This window comes from Heteronotia binoei, chromosome 4 (genome assembly GCF_032191835.1).
Source record: "Heteronotia binoei isolate CCM8104 ecotype False Entrance Well chromosome 4, APGP_CSIRO_Hbin_v1, whole genome shotgun sequence".
NCBI classification, from domain to species: Eukaryota; Metazoa; Chordata; class Lepidosauria; order Squamata; family Gekkonidae; genus Heteronotia; species Heteronotia binoei.
The window spans coordinates 184,773,093-184,799,713 of NC_083226.1; the positions used below are offsets into that span (position 1 = coordinate 184,773,093).

Sequence of the window (26,621 nt, forward strand, 5' to 3'; positions counted from 1 at the left end):
CTACCTGGACTGAAGCTGCAGCAGTCGTTTTCACATCTCTGAAAAGAGGAACACTCAACAGCATCTCTTCACTGCTTGTTACTGAGATGAAAGAAGAAGGAAGAGTGTTTGCTTGTTTCTTCCCTCCTGCACACACCTCCCCCCCTCCCCAGGAGTCTGAAACCTTCCCTGAGCAAATGCTTTAACACTTTTTACTACATTATCGGGGAGACAGAAGAGAAGCACCAGGGACCGAGAGCAAGTCAGAACGGTTCCTCAGTGGAACAGGCTTCCTCCTTGGGAGGTGGTGGGCTCTCCTTCCTTGGAAGTTTTTAAACAGAGGCTAGATGGCCACCTGACAGCAATGAAGATGCTGTGAATTTAGGGGGAGGTGTTTGTGAGTTTCCTGCATGGTGCAGGGGGTTGGACTAGATGACCCTGGAGGTCCCTTCTAACTATTATTCTATGATCTATGAGCTTTGGGGATTCGAAATGCCGCCAACATATTTCAAACCGTTGTGAGATGTGGGGCGGCCTGGGAGGAGTGAAGGGGGTGGGGGATGTTGAAATGACATAGCATGACATGTTACCATCACATTCACAATCTACCAGAGAGAGGGCCTTCTCGGTAGCAGCCCCCTACTGGTGGAACACAAGGACACCTTCTCGGTAGCAGCCCCCTACCGGAGGACACAAGGGCCTTGCGGGACCTCACCCTGTTCTGCAAGGCCTGTAAAACCACACTCTTCCGGCTAGCCTTTAACTGATCTAGAGTTATCATATTGCGGGAGCGAAACAACTACAAATGATAGGAGCACCAAATTGTTTTAATGATTTTTATATGCTCCTATTAATGTCATGCTGTTTTAAATGGATTGTTTCCTTTTGTTGTTTAGAGCCGCCGTGAGCCTGCTTCGGTGGGGAGGGCGGGATATAAATAAAATCAAATAAATTCAGCCCAGATGTGACTTGAGTGCATCTGGAAACTTGAGAGTAACAGGAATGAGTTTTCAGAGTGTCTTTTGGAACGCTCATGTTGCAACCAGAGACGTCCATCTGGCCTCAATAAGGGCCAGGGCCTTTTCAGCCTTGGCCCCTGCCTGGTGGAATGTACTCCCCTGGGAGATCCAGGCCCTGCAGGATTTAATTCAGTTCCGCAGGGCCTGTAAAACAGAGCTCTTTCACCAGGCTTTCAGCTGAGACAGTGAATATCACCCATCACTCCTTATTGGCCTTCCCCCTCTCAGTCCATCCCTGCTGGACCTGGACAAGAGGCCATGTTTGTGAGGCAGACTCTGCCATTCTAGTCTCTATTTTTTCTGAATTTTGGATATTTTAACTGATTTTAATTGTTGATTGTTTTTATGATGTAGCCCAACCTGCGCCTGACCTATGGGAAGGGCGGGCTAAAAATCGAACAAAATAACTAAGTAAAGCCACCTTGAGTTTCTCTTCTGGAAGGAAGGTGAGATATGAATATTTAAATGAATAGGAATCACCATGAATTTGCGTGATCTCCTTTTAGGGGCATCACAGTGAGTGGACATGGAGAGCCACAAATTAACTCTGTGTTGCTTGAAGAAGGATTTTAATTCTCTTCCTCACCCCCAACTAGTTTCGACCCATCAAATTCACAGTGTGCCACAGTTGCACCCAGACACGACAGGTCTTTACCACAGCAGAGGGCATCTTGGGCCTGCTCCGTGGCTTGCGCCCTCTGCCTTTGCTCCAAGGAAGCTCCTTCTGCCTCAGGAATTGCAGCTTCTGTCTTCACGGATGGTGCCCACATCTGAAACAGCAGCGAGGGAGAGGGGTAAGAGATGGCATGGAAGAGAGACCAAGGAAGAGATGTTGCCCCACTCCCAGACTCTGCACCCTCCCATCAGCAGATCTGGTCAGTTATCTGGAGGGATCAGAAATTCTCTAGTAGAAGAGTCTGTGAAAGAGCCTGTTCAATCTCCCATTTGGATGATTAGCACCTGGACAGATGTCTGGCAGGGAACCTTTGGGAGAAGGCCAGATATGATTGCTGGAATTGGACATACCTGGATGGAGTCCCCTCACCTGTTCTGCCTGCCTCTTCTCCTCTGCCTGACTCAGGAGGAAACCTTCGGCCAGGGCCACCGCCTGGGAACTGGTCTCCGGCCCACATTCCCTGACCCAGCTCTGCATTGCCTGGGGCAGAACAGTCAGGAACTGCTCCAGGATCACCAGGTCCACAATCTGCTTCTTGGTGCGCCTCTCCGGCCTCAGCCACTGGCTGCAAAGTCCATGGAGCTGGCTGCAGACCTCTCGGGGCCCATCGGCCTCCGGGTAGCAGAATTGCCGGAAGCGTTGGCGATGTACATCTGAGATGGCAGTGAGCTGATCGTGGATAATTGGCACCAGGCATTCCCAGAATCCAACATCACTCCCGGCTTGGGTGGGATGGAGGCCTGACATTGCTGCCTTGCCAGTCCCAGGTCCTTCTGGGTTCTGCTCTTCCATCTCTTTCCCCTTCTCTCAGGTCACCTCTGACTGGGTAAAGATGCCTTTAGTCCCTTGGGTATGGAGAGGCGTCTCTCTGGAGGAAAGCAAAGTCACAGACAGTCACAGGGAAAGTCAAAGCGAATGGAGATACAGCACTGCATTCTCCACTGCAGGGGAAGGGAAAGCCAGAATGCTTGACATTCGGCCCAGCCAAGAAGCATGAATGAGTCATCCCATTGGATCCCACCTGGACCTCCTGATCACCAAAAGGTGAGCTTTGTATTCTTTGGATGCCTGGCAAAAGGATGCCCTTCCTCCCACCCAAACCCCAGGGCAGGAGGGGTTACGGCTGCCTCTGCCAAGTGAGCTGTGGAGGGACGGGGCAGGGGGGGTGTGGTTGGGACAGCCGTGTTCCTTCCCTGGGCATCCCTTTTGCAGAACACTGCTGTGGGGGAGCATTTGAACGCACATCTGTGGCACTCCCTGGTTTCTTTACTCCGGAGGTCCTGTAGCTAATGTCACGACCCTCACAGTGCTGTGTGCCCCATGTGCAGGGGATGTGTGTGGCTATACCAGCATGCTCCCTTGGGCTGCATTGCCGGTGTTCCCATGATCTCTGCTGGGATTGCTCTCTGCACCTTTGCAACCAGTTTTTAAACATTTCCCCTCCCTTCCGCTGAGTGGGCCTTGGAGACCGGCTGGCAGCCCACCGTGGAGCGCATCTGGGTCTCAGGATGGGACTGGGTGTGACTCCAATGCAGGTAGGAGCTCCCAGGCCCCCTTTTTGTCAAATTAGATCGGACAGGCCTCCTTTTCATTTCTTTGGGCCATTTATTCCAGTTTAAGAGGACCAGCAACAGAATGTCAGACGCATGCCTCAGGAAAGTGCCGGCGTCCAGGAGCACTTTCAACCCGAACCCTATTTTGTGGCCAGGGAGGCGCTTTTGCGAATCATGATCCCGAAAGACCAGAAGAAAAGAGGCAAGAGAGCTCCTTCCCGACTCACTCTGCTGAGTCTTGAATGTGCTTGGGGACTGGACTGATAGAATCATAGAGTTGGAAGGGACCTCCAGGGGAGAGCCAGTTTGGTGTAGTGGTTAAGTGTGTGGACTCTTATCTGGGAGAAACGGATTTGATTCCCCACTCCTCCACTTGCACCTGCTGGAATGGCCTTGGGGCAGCCAGAGCTATCTCAGGAGTTGTCTTTGAAAGGGCAGCTTCTGGGAGAGCTCTTGTCGCCCCACCTACTTCACAGGGTGTCTGTTGTGAGGGGAGAAGATATAGGAGATTGTAAACTGCTCTGAGACTCTGATTCAGAGAGAAGGGCGGGCTATAAATCTGCAATTAATCTTCTTCTTCTTCATCTAATGCAACCCCCTGAATAATGCAGGAAACTCACAAACACCTCCCCTAAATACACAGGATCTTCATTGCTGTCAGATGGCCATCTAACCTCTGTTGAAAAACATCCAAGGAAGGAGAGCTCACCACCTCCCAAGGAAGCCTGTTCCACTGAGGAACTGCTCTAAGGGAAGTTCTTCCTAATGTTGAGCCGGAAACTCTTTGGATTTAATTTCAACCCACTGGTTCTGGTCCAACCTTCCGGGGCCACAGAAAACAATTCCGTACCATCTTCTATAAGACAGCCCTTCAAGTCCTTGAAGATGGTGATCCTATCACCTCTCAGCCGCCTCCTCTCCAGGCTAAACATCCCCAGCTCCTTCCACCTTTCCTCCTAGGGCTGGGTCTCCAGACCCCTCTCCATCTTCGTCGCCCTCCCCTGGACCCTTCCAGCTGGTCTAGACCCTTCTTCAAATGTGGGGCCCCAAACTGAGCCCCATTTGGCTCCTGCTCAAGCTGCCCCTTTGTCTCCAGCTGCAGAGAGAGCCGAGGTGTGGGCAGGGAGGCGCTTCCCTCCAGACTCCCCTTCCCCCACCCCCACCGCAAACAGGGTTGCCAACTTCCAGGGGGCCCTCCAGTTCTTCCCCCGGGATGACCACCTACCTCCCGCCGGCAGAAGCCAGTTTTTTTTGGGGGGGGGGGAAGCCCGGGCCCCGGAGGGAGGGAGGGAGGGAGAGGGGTGGCTGTCCCCGTCCCGGGTTCCCCTCCCCAGCTGGCCCTCCCCGCCATGCACCCCCTCCCCCAATGCCCGGGGACTTCCCGCCCGGGAGCTGGCAACCCCTCCCTCCAGCTGCCAGCCTGGGACTCCCCCCGAGGCCCCCTGCCCGACACCCTCCGGCTGCTGCTGCCTGCTGGGGTTGCCAACCTCCAGGGGGGTCTCCCGCTCTCCCCCGGGAGGACCACCCACCTCCGCGGCTTCCCGCTCCTCTTCCGCGGGCTGCAGAGCCTTCTCCGCCCCCTCCCCGCCTCCCCGGTCCTCCCGCGGCCGCTCCAGCCGCCGACTCGCTGGCTTTAACCCTCTCGGCGCTGCAGAGGGAGGCAAGGGGCGCCCCGCCGTCTCCTGCGCCGAGAGGAGCTCCGGCTGCTGCTCAGGGCTTTGGGGGCTCTTCTGCGCCAGATCTGGGGAGGCTGCAGGACAGGAAGGGGCAGAGAGCCACGAAGCAGACAGATGGACAGTGGCTGGATGCTGCTGCTGCTGCAGCCCTCGCCCGGGGCAGGGGAAGGACCTAAGAGAAGCCCTGTTGCCTCCCGCCCCAGCACCAAGAATACAGAGCATCATTACCCCAGACAGAAGAACATAAGAGTTGGATCAGCCCAATGGCCCCACCACTCCAACACTCTGCGTCACACAGTGGCCAAAAAACCCAGGTGCTATCAGGAGGTCCATCGGTGGGGCCAGGACACTGTAACCCCTCCCACTATTTCCCCCCAAGCACCAAGAATACAGAGCGTCCCTGCCCCAGACAGAGTTCCATTTATACCCTGTGGCTAAGAGCCACTGATGGACCTCTGCTTCAGATGCTTATCCAATCCCCTCTTGAAGCTGGCTATGCTTGCAGCTGCCACCACCTCCTGTGGCAGTGAATTCCACGTGTTAATCACCCTTTGGGTGGAGAACTTCTCTTTGGCTGTCAGATAAGGTTGCCAACTCTGGATTGGGAAATTCCTCGAGATTTGGGGAGGGCAGGGAGGAACCTCAGTGGGGTCTAATGCCAGAGAGTCCCCCCTGCAAAGGAGCCATTTTCCCCAAGAGAATGGATCTCTGTTGTCAGGAGATAACTTGTAATTCCGAGAGATCTCCAGGCCCCACCTGGAGGTTGGCGACTCTCACAGGGCAGGGTGCCAGCACACTTTGCAGAACAGGTGGCATCTTGCCACCTAGAACAGAGCCCTACTTTTTGGCTTATCACTGGACGTGCCCACCTTCACGCCAAATGCCAGAAAATCAACTTCATATGACTCAGACTTTGACACACAAACACACACACACAGGAAATATTTAGAGTCTGATTAGAAAATACTAAACCAGAGGGGCTGAGGCAGCTTACGGCAGCTTCATGAGTTCAGGCATAAGAACATAAGAGAAGCCCTGTAGGATCAGCCAAATGGTCCATCCAGTGCAACACTCTGTGTCAATTGCGGAGAACTGGGTTTGATTTCCCACTCCACCTTCAGCTGCTGGGGGACCTTGGGTCAGCTGCAGTTCTCTCAGAGACGTTCTCTCGAGCAGTTCTTTTTTTCATTTTTATTAAATTTTATATTACATAACACATCATAAAATAAAAATACAAACCCTGTATTAACATAACGGAAAATGCTGTGAGAGCAACGTCACCCCAGAGTTGGAAACGACTGGTGCTTGCACAGGGGACTACCTTTACCTTTTTTGTATATCATTTTGCGATAAATGTTCAATTATCGGAAACCATGGTCTAACGACCTTTTAAAAATATTTTTCTTCAAGAGCAGTTCTTGAAGAGCTCTCTCAGCCCCACCTACCGCACAGGGCGTCTGTTGCGGGGAGGGGGAGGGAAAAAGACGGTAAGTTTAAATCCCTCCATTCTTATTTATTTATTTAGGATTTATATCCCGCCCTTCCCACTGGTGGCTTTCCTATTGGCCCATAGGAAAGAACAGACTCCATTCTTTCGTAGGGGCCATAGGATAGAACGGAGGGATCAGGCCTCCACTACGGCTCCCAGTCCCTCCATTTTATTCTATGGGCTCATAGGACAGAATGAGTGAGGGGCGCACAAGTCCTTAGTTTTGGCAAGGGCGCAAAAAGCTCTAGGGCCAGCCCTTGACGTGATTTTTCCAGTGCGCAATCCAATGCCCCCTTGCTGGGAAAGGCAGCGCTCCACCACCGCGGGGACTGGAGGGGCTGCAGCAGCACAGCACGCCTACCCAAGGGAACACAAGGCTGTCCTAAAATCTTGTAGTCTCAGGGTCACCGGAAGTGGTTGGTGGGCACACTGCAGGGCCTCAGGTCCCCACGGAGGATGGGGGGCTTTCCCGGCCCTGTCAAAACTGGGCCCTGCCTCAACTCAGACTGGCAGCGTCTCAGCCCAAGGTCTTTCCCATCACCCCTGACACACACGCACCTTTGGGTCTTTTTAAAGTGGGAATTCCAGGAATTGAACCTGGGGACCTTCCTGACCATTAGAGCGGTTCCTCAGTGGAACAAGTTTCCTCAGGAGGTGGTGGGCTCACCTTCCCTGGAGGTTTTTCAACTGAGGCTAGATGGCCATCTGACAGCAATGCGGATCCTGTGAATTTAGGGGAAGGTATTTGTGGCTGATGGTGGGGGCTGATGGGAGTTGTAGGGAGAAAACATCTGGAGTCTGAAGAAGATGAAGAAGATATTGGATTTATATCCCGCCCTCCACTCAGAGCGCCTCACAATCTCCTTTACCTTCCTCCCCCACAACAGACACCCTGTGAGGTGGGTGGGGCTGAGAGAGCTCTCCCAGAAGGGCCCTTTCTGCCAGAACTATGGCTGACCCAAGGCCATTCCAGCAGGTGCAAGTGGAGGAGTGGGGAATCAAACCCGGTTCTCCCAGATAAGAGTCCGCACACTTAACCACTACACAAAACTGGCTCTTCCAGTCTGCCCTCCTAACCGCTATACCAGGCCAACGGTAGCTCTCCAGATGTTTTTTGCCTACAACTCCCATCAGCCCCAGCCAGCATGGCTGATGGTGGGGGCTGATGGGAGTTGTAGGGAAAAAACATCTGGAGAGCTACCACTGGCCACCCCTGCACTATACCAAACTGGCTCAGAGGGGAAAGTGAGGCTCCCCCCCCCCCACGAAGTCCTGGAGGGACTGACCTAGTGGCCGGCAGCTCAGAACTGGGCTTTTGTTTTCCAAGGTAGAGGATGCTGAATGGGGAGAGAGGAAGGAAGAAGATATTGTTTATACCTCGTCCCATACTCTGAATCTCAGTGGCTCACAATCTCTTTTACCGTCCTCCCTCACAATAGACACCCTGTGAGGCGGGTGGGGCTGAGAGGGCCCTTTCAAGGACAACTCCTGCAAGAGCTATGGATGACCCAAGGCCATTCCAGCAGCTGCAAATGGAGGAGTGGGGAATCAAACTCAGTTCTCCCAGAGAAGAGTCCATGCACTTCACCACTATACCAAACTGGAAAGCTGAAGACAGGGGGGCAGAAAATATAGGTTGGCTACGGGGTGGGAAGGAGAGATGGAAGCATGAGAAAAGGAGGTCTTTCAGGAAAGGGAAATATGAAACAGTGTGTGTGTGTGTGGGGGGGGGAATGAGATGCTTCCCCAAGTCCCTGCCCACTTAGAAATAAATAAATGCAAAAGTCATGAGATTTCCACACCTATCTAACATATCTCTTTGAATAAGGGCTCCCCTCAAAAAAAAATCAGTCCTTAAAGCTATCTGGCAAGGTCGGTTAGCCTGAAAAAGTAAATTAGGTGGACAAGAACATCACTATCCAATGTATTTCTCTTTTAGCTGCATTGACACTCTCAAACAGGGACTTTGGTTGCTTATCCCACTACATATATTGAACCCCTCTCCCACTGTCATTGACAGACAACCTCACCTTTTGACATACTGCTGTTTTGTTGCTTTCGCATGCTCATGCAACTCAGATCAAAGGTTTGCTCCATTTGTTAATTCTAGTATTCTGTCATTGTACCCTTTTACATTCTAAACCACTGCCTACCAGATAATTTTACTTCACTGTCATTGGTTCTTAAATCTGCACCATGGTGCATTCTGGGCCACTGCCTACCAGCTCTGTATGGCTCTGCTCATTGTGCTGGATTCCTCGTCTAATGAAGTGGGCTTAAGAGCACATGAAAGCTGACGTTCAAAATAAAAATGGGTTGGTCATAAAGCTGAACCTTGACTCCTGCTTTGTTCAACTGCTTCAGACCAACACGGCTGCCCACTTGGATCTATCTGTCCTGCTAAAGGGCACTCAAAGTCCTTCCAAGCCTCCTGTGCATTTAATGAAGACCAACTCATTAAAAACCTGCTGAACACAGAAAACACAAAGTCTGATTTGCCTGATGCAAATAATCATCTCTCTAATCTGAGCTGTGCCCCTTCCTAAACTGAGTTTTGTTTTCTAGGGTCGCTCACTGCCTGAAGGGGGGGAAAGCATTCTCTCCCTTTAACAGAGGCACGATGGGCTGTTATTTATCTCCTCAGATGCCCATTTCCACCCACAAAGCCTCTGGGGAAAAGACAGGATCCCCCCACCCTTTCAGGCTTGATAGCAACCCTAATGCAGAGACCTTTCCAAATTAAAGGAGTGAGATGAAATCTCTCACCCTGCTGCATGGTCATAATCTCCAAAGAGGAATTCAAGGGCACCTCTGAGGAGTCAGAGGTGTGGAGTAACCTTGGGCCAGGGCTTCCTCCAGGGCATTTCTGGCTCATGGTTTTAGGGGAAGGGGAAGGAAGAGAGAAACTTGCTGGGAAAATCTGGGATGGGAGGAGAATCAGGATTAAGGAACATGTTCAGCAGTACTGCAGTGCTGTGGTCAGAACTCTCTGCTCACGACCTGTTCGATTCCGCAGAAGGTTGACTCAGCCTTCCATCCTTCCGAGGTCGGTCAAATGAGTACCCAGCTTGCTGGGGGGAATGTGTAGATGACTGGGGAAGGCAATGACAAACCACCCTGTAAAAAAAGTCTGCCGTGAAAACGTTGTGAAACCAACGTCACTCCAGAGCCGGAAACAACTGGTCCTTGCACAGGGGACCTTTCCTTTCCTTCCTTCACCTTCCACAAGGTTCACATGTCAACTCCACAGATACTATTCCATTTCCACAATGCTGGCTACTACTGTGTTTGTGTGTGTGCGTCTGACCTCTTAGAACTTACTGAGTTGTTGGGTAAGGAGACACAAGGTTTTCTTTCCAGCCCAAATGAATCCTATCGCCAGAAATCTTTGGGCTTCAAGGTAATAACACCCCCCCCCCCCAAAAAACACACAGCAGGCTGGACTGGGAAGATGATAGGGTTGTGTAATCCCTCTCAAGAGCTACTTGTCAGATTTAAAAAGTTTCTGAACGAAGGCTGCCGGTGTTGTTTATGCCCGTAGCAGAGAGGCTGCAGGGATCTGTTATCCCCAACTCCTCCATTTCCTCACAGGATTTGGAAAAGGAAATGTTTCTGCCAGTTTTGCAGATGTCAGAAAAACTTAGATTGGCAGATCACATGAAGCAGCAAGTTTCACTGGGGGGGGGGGACCACTAAAAAAGCCCTCCTTTGTGTAACTACTTTCTGAGCCTTCAGCACCTGGGTGTCTGAAGAAGACCCTCCGATCTGATCCATTAGATTGGCCTGCATCTGACTCAACGCTGTCGCTAGGAACATTTGCATACCGGTTTGCCACTCTTCAAGGATCTCCTGTGAAATCACAACATGCGCCGGTTCAGGGATCCCCGGTAAGGGTGCCGATCTCTCTGTCTTACTCATCTTAGACGGGCTGAGTTTATCTCCTACACCTTAATTTACTTATTTAACAAACACCAAACCTTTAATCCATTTCAGCTGTTGCCATCGTCAGTTCCAGCTGTTGCCTCTTCTCTGGCGCCGCACTCAGTGGCCCTTTCATCGCCCGGCCCTTTCATCGCCCGGCCATAAATTCCAAGCCGCTGCATATTCTTTAGCACATACTAAATCACTTAGCTCTGTCTATTGCCTTTTGTTGGAAGTCTCTTCTCAGTTGTAAAAACCTTGCTGCCCTTTCTCCTCCTCTCCGGCATTCACAGCTTCTTCGCCGTTAAGGTGTCCCCAACATCCCGGGCTTAGGGGATACCAGGAGGCTCAAAATGGAGCCGACAGCCCCAGCTCAGCCCCCCTCTTGCTTCCCCTGCCTTGAGAACCCCCTGACTGGGGTCCTACTGAGTCTACCTGCTTCTGGTGACCCCAAAAGCCCATCCCCCGCAAGAGCAATAGGAAATGCGACTGCTCGTCGCTATGCTGAAACCGGAAGCTTTTTGTGTAACTACTTTCTGAGCTTTCTTTGTGTAAAACAATTTTATTATTCTGTAATGTATGTAAATATTCATAAAACAAATTAATACGAAATTAATACATTATATTTTCCTCCTCCCCTCCCCCCTTTCCATGACCCCCGCCGGTGTTTTTTTACTTAAATTTCTAAATACAAGGTAATTTATCAATTATAGAATCTTCATATTAAAAACCTTATACCGGGGGTTTCCGGTTTCCGGCGGGACGGTGCAGTTGCGTCTCGAGTGAGCTCCTCGTGACGAACTGCGAATTCAGCCTGTTGGGGGGCCTTCGGGTCCGCACAACCTCCAGTCGAGGGAGGTAAAGTGCGCTAGAGAGCAAGGGGAATAGTGGGGAGCCAGTCAGGGCAATCTCCAAGTGTTTACCCTTAGTCTTATGCACCGCGGCTGAAGGCGTCTATGGACGAAAAAGTTCCAGCCACCGGATTCTTGAGGTGGGCTGTGGTTGGCGGTGGTGGACTACAGAGGCGAAAAGAAGCTTTTTTTTGTTGTTGTTTATTTGCTATCCTCCTAACTGCTCAGCGTTTTTTCTTTCCTGGCTCCTCCCCGGTTGGGGGAGAGAGTAAACGAGTTCGCATTGCTACGCGGCAGCAGGACGGCTAGAAAGAAAAGTTCAAGTGTTTATTTGATATTTGCCTTTTTTTCCCCCTCTCCTTCTGGAGAGGCAAGTCAACAATACGAAGGGTTTTCTTTCCTTTTCCATTCTGGATTATCAATTGGAGGGGAGTAAGAGGCTCTCTACGTAGCTTTTTCTGGGAAAATACCCGGTCAAGAAAAGGTTAACTGGAAGTACTGGCGAGGGAAGAGAAGTGTGGGCGTGACCGGGCAGAGACGTTGCCGGGCGTGTCGACGTTGCGGAGAGCAGGGGGAGAAGCAGATACTGGGCGGGCCGTCCAGAGAAGTTTTTCAACGCGGCGGACAAAAGCGGAGCGCTGCTGTTTAAAGAACAGGAAGTGAGACATCATAACTGGAAAGTAGGCAAGACAAGTTTTTGTTTCAAATCAACGCGGTTATATTTTATATGGTTTTCTGCTGTGCCATCAGACAAGAACGGACTGTGAAATCTAACTGGACTAAGATCGGATTCTTAAGCAAACCATTAATGTTCAATGCACATTAAGACTCACATCGCTGGCTTAATTTGCAGCCCTTGACTCAGGTTTCTAATATCAGTGGGCGGAGTTATTCTTTGCATTGACAATTGATGAAGTGATAATTGACAGTGATTACCTTCAAGCTCTGAGATTTGGGCAGCTGGTGGGTCAGCTGTGTTTTTTTGACTTACGTCTTTGTCTTTTTTTTTCATGGTGTTATGATACTGTGAAATTGTTGCTTTGGGTTGCTTTGGGTGGTAGATGAATATAATGTCCCAACCAGTGAAAACAAAATTCTCGCCTGGGCAGCCAAAGGCTGTAGGTGCTGCCTTATCACAAGATGTGGTGAAAGATATGCAAGCCAGCTATTTAGATGCTTTAAATCAATTGAAGGCAGACTTAACCAAGCAGATGGAGGCGGTTGTCAATAGAATGGAAAGTCTGGATAATAAATTCAGCGACACAAAGAAGGATATATCTGAAGTAGTTAAAATAACTAAATTAATAGAAGGCAAACTTAGAATAATGGAAGGGAAAATGGAGGAAATAGAAGTTAAGCAAGAGAAATCTGAGGTGAAAGTGGTCCAGATGGAAATGGACCAAGCTGAGTATGTACTCAGGTTTTTAAACATTCCGGAGGAGAAGAACGAAAATCTGGTTAATGTAATGAGTGAAGCCTTAGCAGAACCGTTGATGATGGAAAAGTCAGATGTAGAAAAGGAATTTGATTCAGTATATAGAGTTAATACCATTTATGCTAGAAAAAACGGGCTCAGCCGAGAGGTTCACTTAAGATTTACACGCAAGTTGATTAAGGAGAGAGTTTGGAAGGAAGGAAGAGACCAGCAGCTGACTATTAAAGGGGTTAAAATTAAAATAATGAAGGAAATACCCTGGTCGGTCAGAAGGAGGAGGAAAGATTACTGGCAGTTGGCCCTTGCCTTGCAAGGAAAAGGGATTATGTATAGATGGCTGATCCCTGAGGGGTTGCTGTTCACATACGGGAATAACAGATACAAGATAGATTCAATGGCTAAACTGGAGGAGTTCTTTAAAACGTATATAGGTGACTGGCAAAAAGGGGAAAATAAGACGCCAAATTCCAACGGTTTAGAGAGGCAATCAGACCAAGTAGATCCATCTAAAGAACTTCAATTATCAGATCCAGAAGAGCGCGAAGAAGGAGAGGTTTATCAATCCGAGGAAAGAAAAAGGGAGACTAGATTACAAAAAAAAAAGAGACTTCAATAGATTAGGGGAGAAGTTAAAATGGCAAACAGATTAAAAATTATTTCGGTTAATGTTAACGGTCTTAACTCCCCTCAAAAAAGGAGGAGAATTTTTTTACAGTTAAAGAAATATGATGCAGATATCACATGCTTACAGGAAACTCACATGAGGCAGAAAGACGGAAAGCTTTTACACTATAATAGACTGGGTAAAGAGTTCATCACTTCAGAGGCGGATAAAAGAAAGAGAGGAGTGGTGACATATGTCAAAGAGGGTATACAGGCTGAAATGATTTTTGAAGGTAAAGAGGCAAGAATGCAGGGAATCGAAATAATAAAGGATGGAAAAAAATTTCTTCTGATTAATGTTTATGCACCTAACCAAAATCAAAGATTATTTTATAAGGATTTGTATTCTAGGGTCTCCAAAGCTGACTACGATAATATATGTATAATCGGGGATTTAAATGCGGTTGAAAATCCTGAGTTAGACAGAAGTTCAATAAGAGATAAAAGGAAATCCAAAGTCAAAAGTGGTAATACTCTCCCTGAAATCTTTCTGAGAACAGTGGAGGAATTCGCCTTAGTGGACGCTTGGCGTACGCTTAATCCTAATACTAGAGATTATACCTACTTCTCAAATAGACATGCTTCATGGTCCAGGATAGACTCGACCTGGATTTCTTTGGGATTAATGAAAGCGGTGCAAGAAGTTGAAATTCTCCCCTCCACAATCGCCGACCACTCACCCATTATGTTATCTTTAAGTACCTCTAAAAAGAAGTCAGGATGGAGAATGAATCTAAGTCTCATGAGGGATAAAAGATTTATCCGATACATAGAGGAAGAAATGAAAAATTTTTTTCACACAAATATCCAGAGTGGCGTTTCTTATACTACTATTTGGGAAACCAGCAAGGCCTTTTTTAGGGGACTGGTCATCAGTTATAGTGCTAGAAAGTGGAAGGAAGACAGTAGTAATTTGGTGAAATGGTCGGAATTAATTAAAATTAAAGAATCGCAGCTGAAAACCAATCCCACGTTAAAGGAGTTAAGGACAGAGATTAGGAATCTCCAACATAAAGTTCATTTAATTTTTTCAGATCAGGTAGAAAGAAAGATAGCCTACTCCAAAGCCTTTTTTTTTGAGAACGCCAATAAACCGGGTAAGTGGCTGGCGTACAAAGTCAGGAAGGAAAGAGGGAAAAAAGTGATAAAATCGTTAAAGGATAAGAACGGGCAAAATACCTCGGTTTTAGAAGAAATGAAAGTAATAGTGCAGGAGTTCTATAAGAATTTATATAGAAAACAGGGAAACCATGAGTTTGAACAACAAGATTATTTGAAGAACAGGGTCCGGACTTTATTATCTAATGAACAGAAAGAAATTTTAACGGCTCCAATTACGATGTGTGAAATAGTAGAAGCTTGGACAAAAATTAAAAGTAATAAGGCGCCTGGACCTGATGGTATTCCTCCGGAATATTACATAACCTTTAAGGAGAATATAATAGATCCTTTTAAAAATCTATTAGACGAGGTTTGGTGTTCGGCCATAATCCCAGAGTCGTGGAGGTACAGTAATGTAGCTCTTATCCCCAAGCCTGGGAAAGACCCTGATAATATTGGAAACTATCGCCCTATATCCTTATTAAATACAGATTATAAAATATTTACGTCAATTCTGGCAAGTAGATTAAAACAGGTACTGAGGGAAACTATACATACTGATCAATCTGGATTTTTACCAAAAAGACAAATGCACACAAATGTTAGGCTGTTATTTAATTTTTTGGAATACTCGGAGTTTAATAGGGATAAACAGTTAGCCTTTTTATTTCTCGACGCGGAGAAGGCCTTTGATAATTTAGAATGGAATTTTATGTTAGAACTCTTGGAAAAATCAAATTGTGGGGCAAAATTTGTTGAAAATATACGGGCTATATATGACAAACAGTTTGCTAGGATAATCGTCAATGGTGACTTAACAGAAGAAGTCCATCTTACCAAGGGTACGAGACAAGGTTGTCCCCTTTCTCCCTTACTGTTTATTTTTTCTCTTGAAGTTTTAATTGACTCAATTAGGTTGGATGACAAAGTTGAGGGGATAAAGGTTAAAGGAGAAAACTATAAAATACTAGCTTACGCAGATGATATGGTTCTTGTGTTGCAAAATCCTTTGGACTCAATAGAGACGGTTTTGAATCATTTGGAAGAATATGGGAAGGTTGCCGGCTTAAAAATAAATAAAAGTAAGTCGAAGTGGCTAACCAAAAATATGACGGCACAGGCAATTGCGGATTTGGAAAGAAAATCAGGATTTAAAAGAGAGAAAAAAATTAGATATTTAGGTATAGTTGTTTCGGATAAATGCAGTGCCACTTATGAAAATAATTATGTTCCTTTATTAAAAGAAATAGAGTCTTTATTCAAATGTTGGGTTAATTTGAAACTTTCATTTATGGGCAGAGTGTCATTACTGAAAATGAATATTCTTCCCAAAGTTTTATTTTTGTTTCAATCGGTGAATTTTGCTATGAGGGCTCCTTTTCTTAAGAAATTAAATCAATTGGCTAGAAATTATGTCTGGCAAGGAAAGAAACCTCGAATAGGCTGGAAAATACTAGCTGACAAAAAAGAGAACGGAGGTTTAGGGCTACCTGATTTTGAGATTTATCATACTGCTTGTTCAATTTGTTGGTTGAAAGACTGGGTAATGTTAGAAAACACCCGTGTGTTAGCAATAGAAGGGGCCGATTTACAAGCCGGTTGGCACGCTAATATGTGGTATATTAAGAATCCACAAAATTACTTTAAAAATCATTTAATTCGTCAGTCTTTATTGCTAACTTGGACAAAAATAAAAAGGAAAATCTATGACAAAACGCCTAGGTGGATATCCCCAATGGAGGCATCTATTCGTCCACAACTGTGGTCTCCCGAAAAATCTCTAAGATATTCGGATTTATTAGATGAGAAGAATAAAATGAGGAGGAAGGATGACTTAGAACAAAGTGGAATTACTCTGGATTGGTGGGTAATGACCCAAATTATGGCTAAATATAATTGTGATAAAATTGTTGGGTTCACGAGAACAAATTTTGATTTTGACAAGTTAATAACAGATAAGACTGGGAAAACGATAAAGAAGGTTTATAATTATTTACTACAAATAAAATTGGAGGACGAATCGGTTAAAAACGTAATGGTGAAATGGTCATCGAATTTAAAATACAATATAACGTTGGAACAATGGGCAATGTTATGGCGGAATAATTTTAAGATCATAAAACCGGTTAATTACCGGGAGAATTTCTTCAAACTCTTTCACAGGTGGCATATTACACCGGTTTTAATAAACAAAATTAATCACGACTTCCCACCTAATTGTTGGAAATGCGGAGTGAAGATTGGAACCTACTATCATCTATGGTGGACATGTAAGGTGTCCAAAAAATACTGGAAAGGTATTCATAGAATTTTGACTGAAATTTTGAAGATTAATTTTCCGCTTAAACCGGAGTTTATGTTATTGTCCTTAGTACGTGGGATGGTTCCCAGAAAGGATGAATTCATTGTAGTTTACATTGTAACGGCGGCTAGAATGTTATTGGCTCAAAATTGGAAATCTAAAACATCCCCAAAAAGGGAAGAATTAATTTACAAAATTATGCAGTTAATGGAAACGGACATATTGGTTAACACAATACATGGAAAATTGAAGGAGGACGCAATAAAAAAATGGGAAAAGGTATATATATGGTTAGAGAAAAATTAAAAATAGGTTAGGATAAAAGATTATAATACTTTATATTCTGTATATTGGATAACGATAGTACTGTTTAAATTAAAGTTATAATATAACATAATAATATATTGTTTAAATTAAAGTTATAACAAGTTGAATATTGGGAATTTTATGCCACAGTCATACCTTAACTGGGATGAAGGAAGGGTGTTATGGGATAATGTTTATCCTATAAATTCTGTTACAGGGGTTGAATAAGTAGTTTATGATTTGAGGATATTTAAGGAGGTATGTACTTTATTATTTTGTCGTATGTGTAATGTAAATTTGTTTGTGGTATCATTGTTTTGGTTTTTTATGTATTGCAATGAATGAATAAAATTATTGAAACTTTAAAAAAAAAAAAAAAAAACCTTATACCAAACAACTGAAAAATACGAAGATAAGTATATAAAAAAATCCATATAAAATAATTATAAAAAATAATTATAATCCATCTTCATTCTTATATTTTATCTCTTATCAAAAGTAACATAATAGAAAACAAAAGTGTTCTTTTAATTTGTCCATTCTTCCTCAAAACGTCAACTATTGTCAAAAAACTACTTTCTGAGCTTTCAACACCTGGGTGTCTAAAGAAGACCCTCCTCAGAGCCAGATATAGGAATGTTTCACCCCTCTATAGATCCTCTGAGGAATATGACACTCAGATCTGTGCTTCAAGCTCTTGCAACACCCTGAGCATTTATGAGGTTGCAACCTTGTGTGGACTCCTCCAGGCTAAGGAAATGTGATCTGGTCTTGAATCTCTTTCAATCGGCAGAGCCCAACCCTGCATTCTTCCCTGCGAGATCTATTTGAGGGCTTCAAACTAGGGGTGTGCATTCGGTTCGGCCGAATTGGCTGCAGCCGATTCCGTATACAGCCGAATCACCACTGATTCGGCTGTATACGGAATCGGCTGCAGCCAATTCCCATTGAAGCCCATTATGCGGCAGCCGAATACGGCTCGCTGTATACTGCCGAATAGCTATTCGGAAGTATACGGCTGTCAATACAAAAGGCGGGAAAGTAGCTTCTGCAGCCTCAGGGGAGCTGCTTGCCTACTTTCCCGCCTTTAGTAGCCTCTTCCCGCCTCTCCCATAGCCTCCCTGAGATCAGGGACGGGGGAGGAGGAAGAGGAGCCCCAGCAGCCAATCCAAAGCATGCATTTGCAAAATGCATTGCAAATGCATGCTTTGCAGAGCTGTTGTGTAGCTGATGGCCCAGCCATCAGCTACATTGTTGTTACTTTGATCTTTTGCTTACTTGGGTATCCAAGTAAGCGCTGTTGTCTGGCCAATCAGAGAGCAGTGCTATTTTTTGAAATTGCTCTCTGTAGGGCCAGAGAACCTTTTTAAGGAGTCTTCCTGGCTGGACTCCTCCATTGGTGCTGTGTTGGTGTATGTTGGTTGGTGTGAGAGATTGTGCTGCTGCTGGCTGGCCCTTGGCTTCAGCTGCTGCCTGCTGCTCTCTCACTCAGCCTTACCAGACTTCCCTGGATTAGAGAAGACAAGGTAAGACAGTTTTGGGGTTCTTGTTTTAGTTTTTGTTGGTAAAAGGACTAGAGTCCCTTTACTTATCCAGATTTGGGTGGGTGAGTACTGGGTGGGTAGCCTATTTGGGGTTGGGGTTAGGTTCTGCTGGGGGTGGGGTTTTTTTGATAATTTGCCCATATCTTAATTTAGTGATAGACTTTTAAAAGTGCAGTGTCCTTTTACGTCTCCTGATTTGGGTGGCTTGGATTTCTTGGGGTTAGGGGGAAGGGCTTTTTTTTGGGGGGGGGGGGGGTTGGCAAAGTTCCTGTATTGTTAAAAGTTGAGTTTTTTACTGTTTTAAAAGTATTCAGTGTTTGATTTGTTGCTGCTGTGTTGTGCTGCTGCTGTTACTTTTCTCTTCAGGTTATGGGGGGGGGGTGCTGTCTGGCCTAATTTTCATTGTTTAAAAGGCCACTTTTGTCCCCCTTTTCCTGGTTCTGGTTTTAGGGGTGGGGGTGTTGTTGACTGATTTGGCCTGAGTTTTCTTACTGGTGAAAGGCCACTTTTTAAACACTTGAGTTGCTTGGCCTTTTGTGATTCTGCTGGTTTTGTTTTGGTTTTTTAAAATTACCTCTGGTTGTTGTGTGGGTTGGTTCACTTTCTTGTTGTTATAGAGTGATTTTTGGAATCTGGAGAGCTGGCATCTGTAGATTGTGTTCTGTGGCTGGGAAGCTGGCACCTGGGTGAGAGACCCAGAGCCAGGAGGCTTGTTGTGGTTGGCCAGCTCTCCCAGTGTTGTTTGGGGCAGGGCTGGAGAGCTGGCATCTGTAGATTGTGTATTCTGTGGCTGGGAAGCTGGCACCTGGGTGAGAGACCCAGAGCCAGCAGGCTTGTTGTGGTTGGCCAGCTCTCCCCGTGTTGTTTGGGGCAGGGCTGGAGAGCTGGCATCTGGGTTTGCTGTAGCCAGGTCTCTGCAGAGCAGACCTTGAGCAGATTGTGTTTTGTGTGGCAGTGACGTTGGCAACTGGGTTTACATTGGTTCCAGGCCTGCAGGGTTCATAGAGTAGATAGAGGGATGTAGTGCATTTGGGTCCTATAGAGATTCTCTGGTGTGGTTAGGTTTGGCTTTGGGTGCCCCAGGAATTGGACCCCCTGGTCCAATTTTTTTTTTGGCCTTGTGGGTTTTGTGTGGGACAGTGCCCTGAAGCTGCACAGCAGTTTGGGGGGCTCTCCTCAAAACCTCCTGCTCCCCAGAGCCACTTTTCCCACAACAATTACATTGAGGAAGTGGCTCTAATTGGTTTTTTCTCACCATTGGAGCAGTGTTCCTTTTGGGGTGCCCACAGATGGGTGCTGTCTTTTTGGGCCAGGGGGGTTGCATGCTGGGGAGTCCCCTGAAGCTGCCCTGTAGTTTTGGGGCCTCTCCCTCAAACCCCCCTCTGGCCAGAGCCACTTTCCCCACAGCAATTGTAGTGGAGGAAGTGGCTAATTGGGCTTTCCCCATCATTGTTGGCAATGGGCCTTTTGGGGAACCCAAAGACAGGGACCCCCTGGCCCAATCTTTTTGGGACTTGGGGGTTTTGTAGGGGAGAGTCCCCTGCGGGTTCCCTGCAGTTTTGGAGGCTCTCCCTCAAACCCCCTGCCCCCCAGTAGCCTCTAATTGTGCCCTATGTTGCCATTGATTTCAATGGCCCATAGGGTATAATGATGGAATAGGGGCACCCTCTTTGGGTGCCCCTGGAATGGGATCCCCTGGCCCAATCTTTTCGGGACTTGGGGGGGTTGGAGGGGAGAGTCCCCTGCAGGTCCCCTGCAAATTTGGGGGCTCTCCCTCAAACCGCCCATAGGGTATAATAGGGCCATATATTCGGAAATAGCCGCGCATCTACCGTATATGCGGCTATTCCGAATGCGGTATTCGGGAGTATGCGGGGATTCCGAATTCCCCCCCCCCCACATACTTCTGAATCCGTGCAATACCGAATTTTTTTTTTTTGCACACCCCTACTTCAAACATGGCTGAAGCTCCTTCCACAATCCAAGCATTTTTAACATTTCTTCCTAGTTAGGATAAGATTTCTGTGTAGATTCATGCTTTGTACAAGAGTTTATATAGTGTCAATGGCCTTTTGATAAGATTCCACATACTACCCTTGTTGGCAAGTTGGTAAAATGTAGTTTGGATCCTGTTACCGTTAGGTGGATCTGTAACTGGCTGACAGATCGTACCCAAAGAGTGCTTGTGAATGGCTCCTCATCCTCTTGAAGTGGAGGGACAAGAGGAGTGCCTCAAGGATCTGTCCTGGGACCTGTTTTATTCAAAAGCCTAATAAATGATTTGGATGAAGGAACAGAGGGACCATTTACTAAATTTGCAGATGATACTAAATTGGGAGGGATTGCAAATACAGTAGAACAGGGGTGGCCAACGGTAGCACTCCAGGTGTTTTTTGCCTACAGGTCCCATCAGCCCCAGCCAGCATGGTTGACGGCTGGGGCTGATGGGAGTTGTAGGCAAAAAACATCTGGAGAGCTACCGTTGGCCACCCCTGCAGCAGAAGACAGAAACAGGATCCAGGATCTTGACACACTGGAATACTGGGCTAAAACCAATAAAATGAATTTTAACAGGTATAAATGTAAAGTTCTGCATTTAAGTAGGAAAAGTTGAAAGGGACCTCCATCTAGTCCAACCTCCTGCACAATGCAGGAAACTCACAAACACTTCCCCCTAAATTCACAGGATCCTCATCAGATGGCCATCTAGCCTCTGTTTAAAAACCTCCAAGGAAGGAGAGCCCACCGCCTCCTGAGGAAGCCTTTTCCATTTAGGTAGGAAAAATCCAATGCATGGTGATAGGACGGGGGAGACTTGTCTTAGCAGTAGTATGTGTGAAGAGGGGTCTTACATGAGTCAGCATATGTTCCACTAAGTCCCCTAGTGGAACAAGCACATACTACTGCTAAGACAAGTCTCCCCCGTCCTATAACCATGCATTGGATTTTTCCTATCTAAATGGAACAGCCTTCCTCGGGAGGTGGTGGGCACTCCTTCCTTGGAGGTTTTTAAAGAGAGGCTGGATTACCATCTGACAGCAATGAGGATCCTGTGAATTTAGGGGGTGGTATTTCCGAACTTCCTGCATTGTGCAGGAGGTTGAACTAGATGACCATGGAGGTCCCTTCCAACACTATGATTCTAATGTTTTATATGAAGAGTAGGTGTAAAATATGAAGAAAAACCTTTTTATGGGGTAAGCATTTTCATCGTTTCTCTTTGTGGTGGTTCTTAGATTCTCTAGACAATTTCCTTGCTGAGTTAAACTGCACATTCTGAGCATTTTTCCTCTGTATTGCCATTGAGGACTTCTATTGTTAGTCTCCTATTGTTAATCAGTCACTCTGAGCACTCAAAATGTGGGTTCTTAGGTCTGGTGAACGATGGCCACTCCAAATGATCTCTTTCCACACTCTGAGAATTAAAACTGGAGAGCCAGTTTGGTGTAGTGGTTAAGTGTGCGGACTCTTATCTGGGAGAACCGGGTTTGATTCCCCACTCCTCCACTTGCACCTGCTGGCATGGCCTTGGGTCAGCCATAGCTCTGGCAGAGGTTGTCCTTGAAAGGGCAGCTGCTGTGAGAGCCCTCTCCAGCCCCACCCACCTCACAGGGTGTCTGTTGTGGGGGAGGAAGGTAAAGGAGATTGTGAGCCGCTCTGAGACTCTTCGGAGTGGAGGGCGGGATATAAATCCAATATCTTCTTCTTCATCTTCAAAAGGGTTTCTCCCTGTATGGGTTTTTAGATGCTGTTGAAGAGTGCCGCTCTGAGTGAATCTCTTTCCACACACTGAGCATTCATAAAGTTTCTCCCGTGTGGGTTCTCTGGTGGATTCAGAGTGCCACTTTCATGGAATCTCTTTCCACACTCTGAACATTCAAAAGGTTTCTCCCCTGTGTGGATTCTTTGATGTTCTTGAAGACTGCTATTCTGACTGAATCTCTTAACACACTCTGAGCATTCAAAGGTTTCTCCCCTGGGTGGATGGTTTCGTGCCGTTGAAGACTGATATTCTGACTGAATCTCTTCCCACACTCTGAGCATTCAAAAGGTTGCTCCCCTGTGTGGGTTACTTATGCTCTTTAAGACTGCTACTCCAACTGAATGCCTTTCCACACTCTGAGCATTCAAAAGGTTTCTCCCGTGTGGGTTCTTTGATGCTCTTGAAGACTGCTATTGTGACTGAATCTGTTCCCAGACTCTGTGCATTCAAAAGGTTTCTCCCCTGTGTGAGTTACTTGATGCCGTTGCAGATCACTACTCCAAGTGAATCTCTTCCCACACTCTGAGCACTGAAAAGGTTTCTCCCCTGTGTGGGTTCTTTGATGCTCTTGAAGACTGCTACTATGATTGAATCTCTTTCCACACTCTGTGCATTGAAAAGGTTTCTCCCCTGTGTGGGTTACTTGATGCCGTTGGAGAGTGTCACTCCGACTGAATCTCTTCCCACACTCTGAGCATTCAAAAGGTTTCTCCCCTGTGTGGCTTCTTTGATGGTCTTGTAGACTGTTACTGTGACTGAATCTCTTTCCGCACTCTGTGCATTGAAAAGGTTTCTCCCCTGTGTGGGTTACTTGATGCCGTTGGAGAGTGTCACTCCGACTGAATCTCTTCCCACACTCTGAGCATTCAAAAGGTTTCTCCCCTGTGTGGCTTCTTTGATGGTCTTGTAGACTGTTACTGTGACTGAATCTCTTTCCGCACTCAGTGCATTCAAAAGGTTTCTCTCCCGTGTGGGTTACTTGATGCCGCTGGAGATTGCCACTCCAAATGAATCTCTTACCACATTCTGCACATTCAAAAGGTTTCTCCTTTGTGTGCATTGCTTGGTGCTGTTGAAGATACCCACTCGTACCGAATCTCTTCCCACACTCTGTGCATTCAAAAGGTTTCTCCCCTGTGTGAGTTCTTTGATGCTGTTGAAGATGACTACTCCGACTGAATCTCTTTCCACACTCTGTGCATTCAAAAGGTTTCTCCCCTGTGTGGGTTACTTGATGCCGTTGGAGACCACCACTCCAACTGAATCTCTTTCCACACTCTGAGCATTCAAATGGTTTCTCCCCTGTGTGAGTTCTTTGATGCTTTTGAAGATGGCTACTCCGACTGAATCTCTTTCCACACTGTGTGCATTCAAAAGGTTTCTCCGCTGTGTGGGTTACTTGATGCTGTTGAAGACTGCTACTCCAACTGAATCTCTTCCCACACTCTGAGCATTCGAAAGGTTTCTCCTCTGTGTGGGTTCTTTGATGCTTTTGAAGACTGCTACTCTGACTGAAGCTCTTCCCACACTCTGTGCATTCAAAAGGTTTCTCCCCTGTGTGGATTACTTGATGCCGTTGGAGAGTGTTACTCCGACTGAATCTCTTTCCACACTCTGAGCATTCAAACGGTTTCTCCCCTGTGTGGGTTCTTTGATGCTCTCGAAGATGACTGCTCTGACTGAATCTCTTTCCACACTCTTTGCAGGAAAATGGTTTCTCCCCTGTGTGGGTTCCTTGGTCTACAAGGAGCTGCGATCTACTTCTGAAGTACTTTCCACACTGAACAGATTGACTTGCCTTCATTATCATGTGCTTAGTTATGTTACGCTTTCTTCCATCTTGATTCTCAGCCATATGGCCACCGTACTTTCTCTTAGGTAGGCCTCGAAAACTGACGTTTCCTTTCAAGCCATTTTTAACTCTGACTGGCATCTGCTGATGAAGTTCCTTGTCCTCCTCATTTCTCTGATCATCCTCTGCTGGAATAAATAGAGAGGCCCTTTTAGTACCTGGGAGGTTTGTAAGGTCCAAAGGCATCTATGTGACTGCATAAGGGAAGGATTGATGGCCGCTTGGCCTCGTCCAGCTTGGCTGATCTTAACCAACTTTCCCCAGAATATCTAGTATTGAAGGATACCTCACACTCCCCCAAGAGCCACAGCAGAGCTCTTGCCCAGAATGAGTTTCTGCACCTCCAGATTTCAGTCCCCAGAAGGCCACCCTCCCTCTCTTCCTCCTTACTCAGAGGGCTTTATGCTTGTTGCTCAGCAGTAAACCAGAAATCCCCTGTGGCTATTCCTTGCCTCTTCCCTTGATAACCATAAAGGATACTCACTCTCAGCCAGCTCATTTGGGAAGGAGATATGCTCTTCGGATCCTCTTGTTGAACTTTCCAGCCTTTCTTTGGATGCAAAGCCATGGTCTGTTTCCATCACTGTCTTTATTATACTTCTCATTTCTTTTGCAGGAAGAGAGAGAGAGAGAGAGAGAGAGAGAGAGAGACTGATCATTCTTATATGGGAAAGGAAAGAAAGTCAAGATTAAAAATTCTTTTGGAAGGATGAAGTCGTGGTCAAGATCAAAGTGAAGAAGAGGAGGAGGAGGAGATTGGATTTATACCCTGCCATTCACTACCCAAAGGAGTCTCAGAGTAGCTTACAATCTCCTTTTCCTTTGCAGTGGAGGACGGTAAGCAGTGGGGTGCCGCAGGGCTCAGTACTGGGTCCCATGCTCTTTAACTTGTTCATAAATGATTTGGAGTTGGGAGTAAGCAGTGAAGTGGCCAAGTTTGCAGATGACACTAAATTGTTCAGGGTGGTGAGAATCAGAGAGGATTGTGAGGCACTCCAAAGGGATCTGTTGAGGCTGGGGGTGGGGGCGTCAACGTGGCAGATGAGTGTCAGACTTTGGAGTTCAAAGTAAACAGTCCATCTTATGTTGCAAAGTATAGACGTTTATTGATATCTCAAGGTTCTGAATGCAAGCATTGGAACGAATAACGTACAGGGAAAAATACATTGGTTTTAAGGCCTCACTTCAAAGCAATTCCAAAACAATACTGCATTCTCACACTCTTAACATTACAAGTAACACTTTCCCTCTTTCTTATCTCTTGTGGTCCCCTTTCAGCTGCGACCCCAAGTAGTCCACCCTGCTTAGTTCCGACGGGAAGATGTTCCCCCAGTGGGTCATGAAACTGTTGCACTTGATGGTGAAGTATTCCACCTCCTCCGCGTCCCCGTCGAAGGTGATCTGCAGCTCCCTGCCTCTGGCTCCTGCCCACGGTAGTAATGGCCCACCGAACCTACAGAGGAGCAGGGGATCCCGCCGGGAGTCACGGAAGACTGGAGGAAAGGGGGATCGCCGCTGCACTTTTCCACGCTGCTCTACACCCCGAAGAAGTGGCAGCAGCGCACCTCAACGGCCCTCATGGACGAAGCGGCCGGGCGCTTCAGCAACATGGTCGCCGGATTGGGGTAGTAGACACCTTCTCTAAGCAGGCTCACTTTATCCCCTGCAAGCAATTGCCCACAGCCAAGAAACTAGCCTACCTGTTTTTCCATCACGTGGTTAGGCTACACTCGTTCCCTGATAAGGTCATTAGTGACCGCGGGCCACAGTTCGTTGCCAACTTCTGGCGGGAGCTTTGCAAAATGGCGGGGATCGAGCAGGGGTCAAGTTCCGCCTACCACCCTCAGACAGACGGACAGACGGAGTGTGTAAACAGTCTTTTAGAGCAATACTTAAGATGCTATGTAAATTATCAACAATCCAATTGGGTGGAATTGCTTCCCTTTGCAGAATACGGTTACAACAATAGCTTGTACAGCTCCACCAAAACCACACCGTTTCAAATAGTGAACGGCTACGAGGGCAAGCCATTTCCGCTGTTACCCAGTCCCAAGGGAACAGCGCCACCTAGCTCCTGTCAGCAATGGTGGGAAAAAGTGAGAAATGGCTGGGATGTCTTTCAGGAGAATTTGGAAATGGCCAAGAAAGATTACAAGACCTACTTTGATAAAAAAACATTCACCCGAATGGGACTTCAAGGAAGGGTACAGCATGTTCTTATCAACCAAGAACCTTCCTTTACCACAGGCCTGTAAAAAGCTCGCATATAAATTTCTGGGCTCATTTAAGATCAAAAGAGTAATAAACAGGGTAACAGTAGAATTGAGTCTCCCCAAAATATTTAGTAAGATTCACCCTGTTTTTCATTGCAGTCTTCTCCGGAAGGATCCTGGAGCTATGTCTTGGCACCCACGCCCTCCAGAGCCCCCACCTATTCAAGTGAAGGGCCAGAGTCACCATGAGGTGCAGGAGGTGCTAGACTCGAAGGTCC

General features: G+C 46.8%; 2 protein-coding genes across 2 annotated transcripts; both read right to left on the minus strand.

Annotated features, from left to right (window-relative positions):
• Positions 1-1,567: 1,567 nt before the first annotated feature.
• On the minus strand, positions 1,568-2,542 carry LOC132570213 (zinc finger protein 213-like). The gene is made up of 2 exons (XM_060236641.1): positions 2,044-2,542; positions 1,568-1,768 (listed from the first exon to the last, which is right to left on the minus strand). The coding sequence occupies exons 1-2, from the start codon at positions 2,464-2,466 to the stop codon at positions 1,568-1,570; spliced, it is 624 nt and encodes a 207-aa protein (XP_060092624.1). The 5' UTR covers positions 2,467-2,542.
• On the minus strand, positions 2,513-24,698 carry LOC132570214 (oocyte zinc finger protein XlCOF6-like). Its single transcript, XM_060236642.1, has 6 exons — positions 24,615-24,698; positions 22,651-23,965; positions 22,475-22,569; positions 11,664-11,805; positions 4,757-4,977; positions 2,513-2,542 (listed from the first exon to the last, which is right to left on the minus strand). The coding sequence occupies exons 1-6, from the start codon at positions 24,696-24,698 to the stop codon at positions 2,513-2,515; spliced, it is 1,887 nt and encodes a 628-aa protein (XP_060092625.1).
• Positions 24,699-26,621: the final 1,923 nt, after the last annotated feature.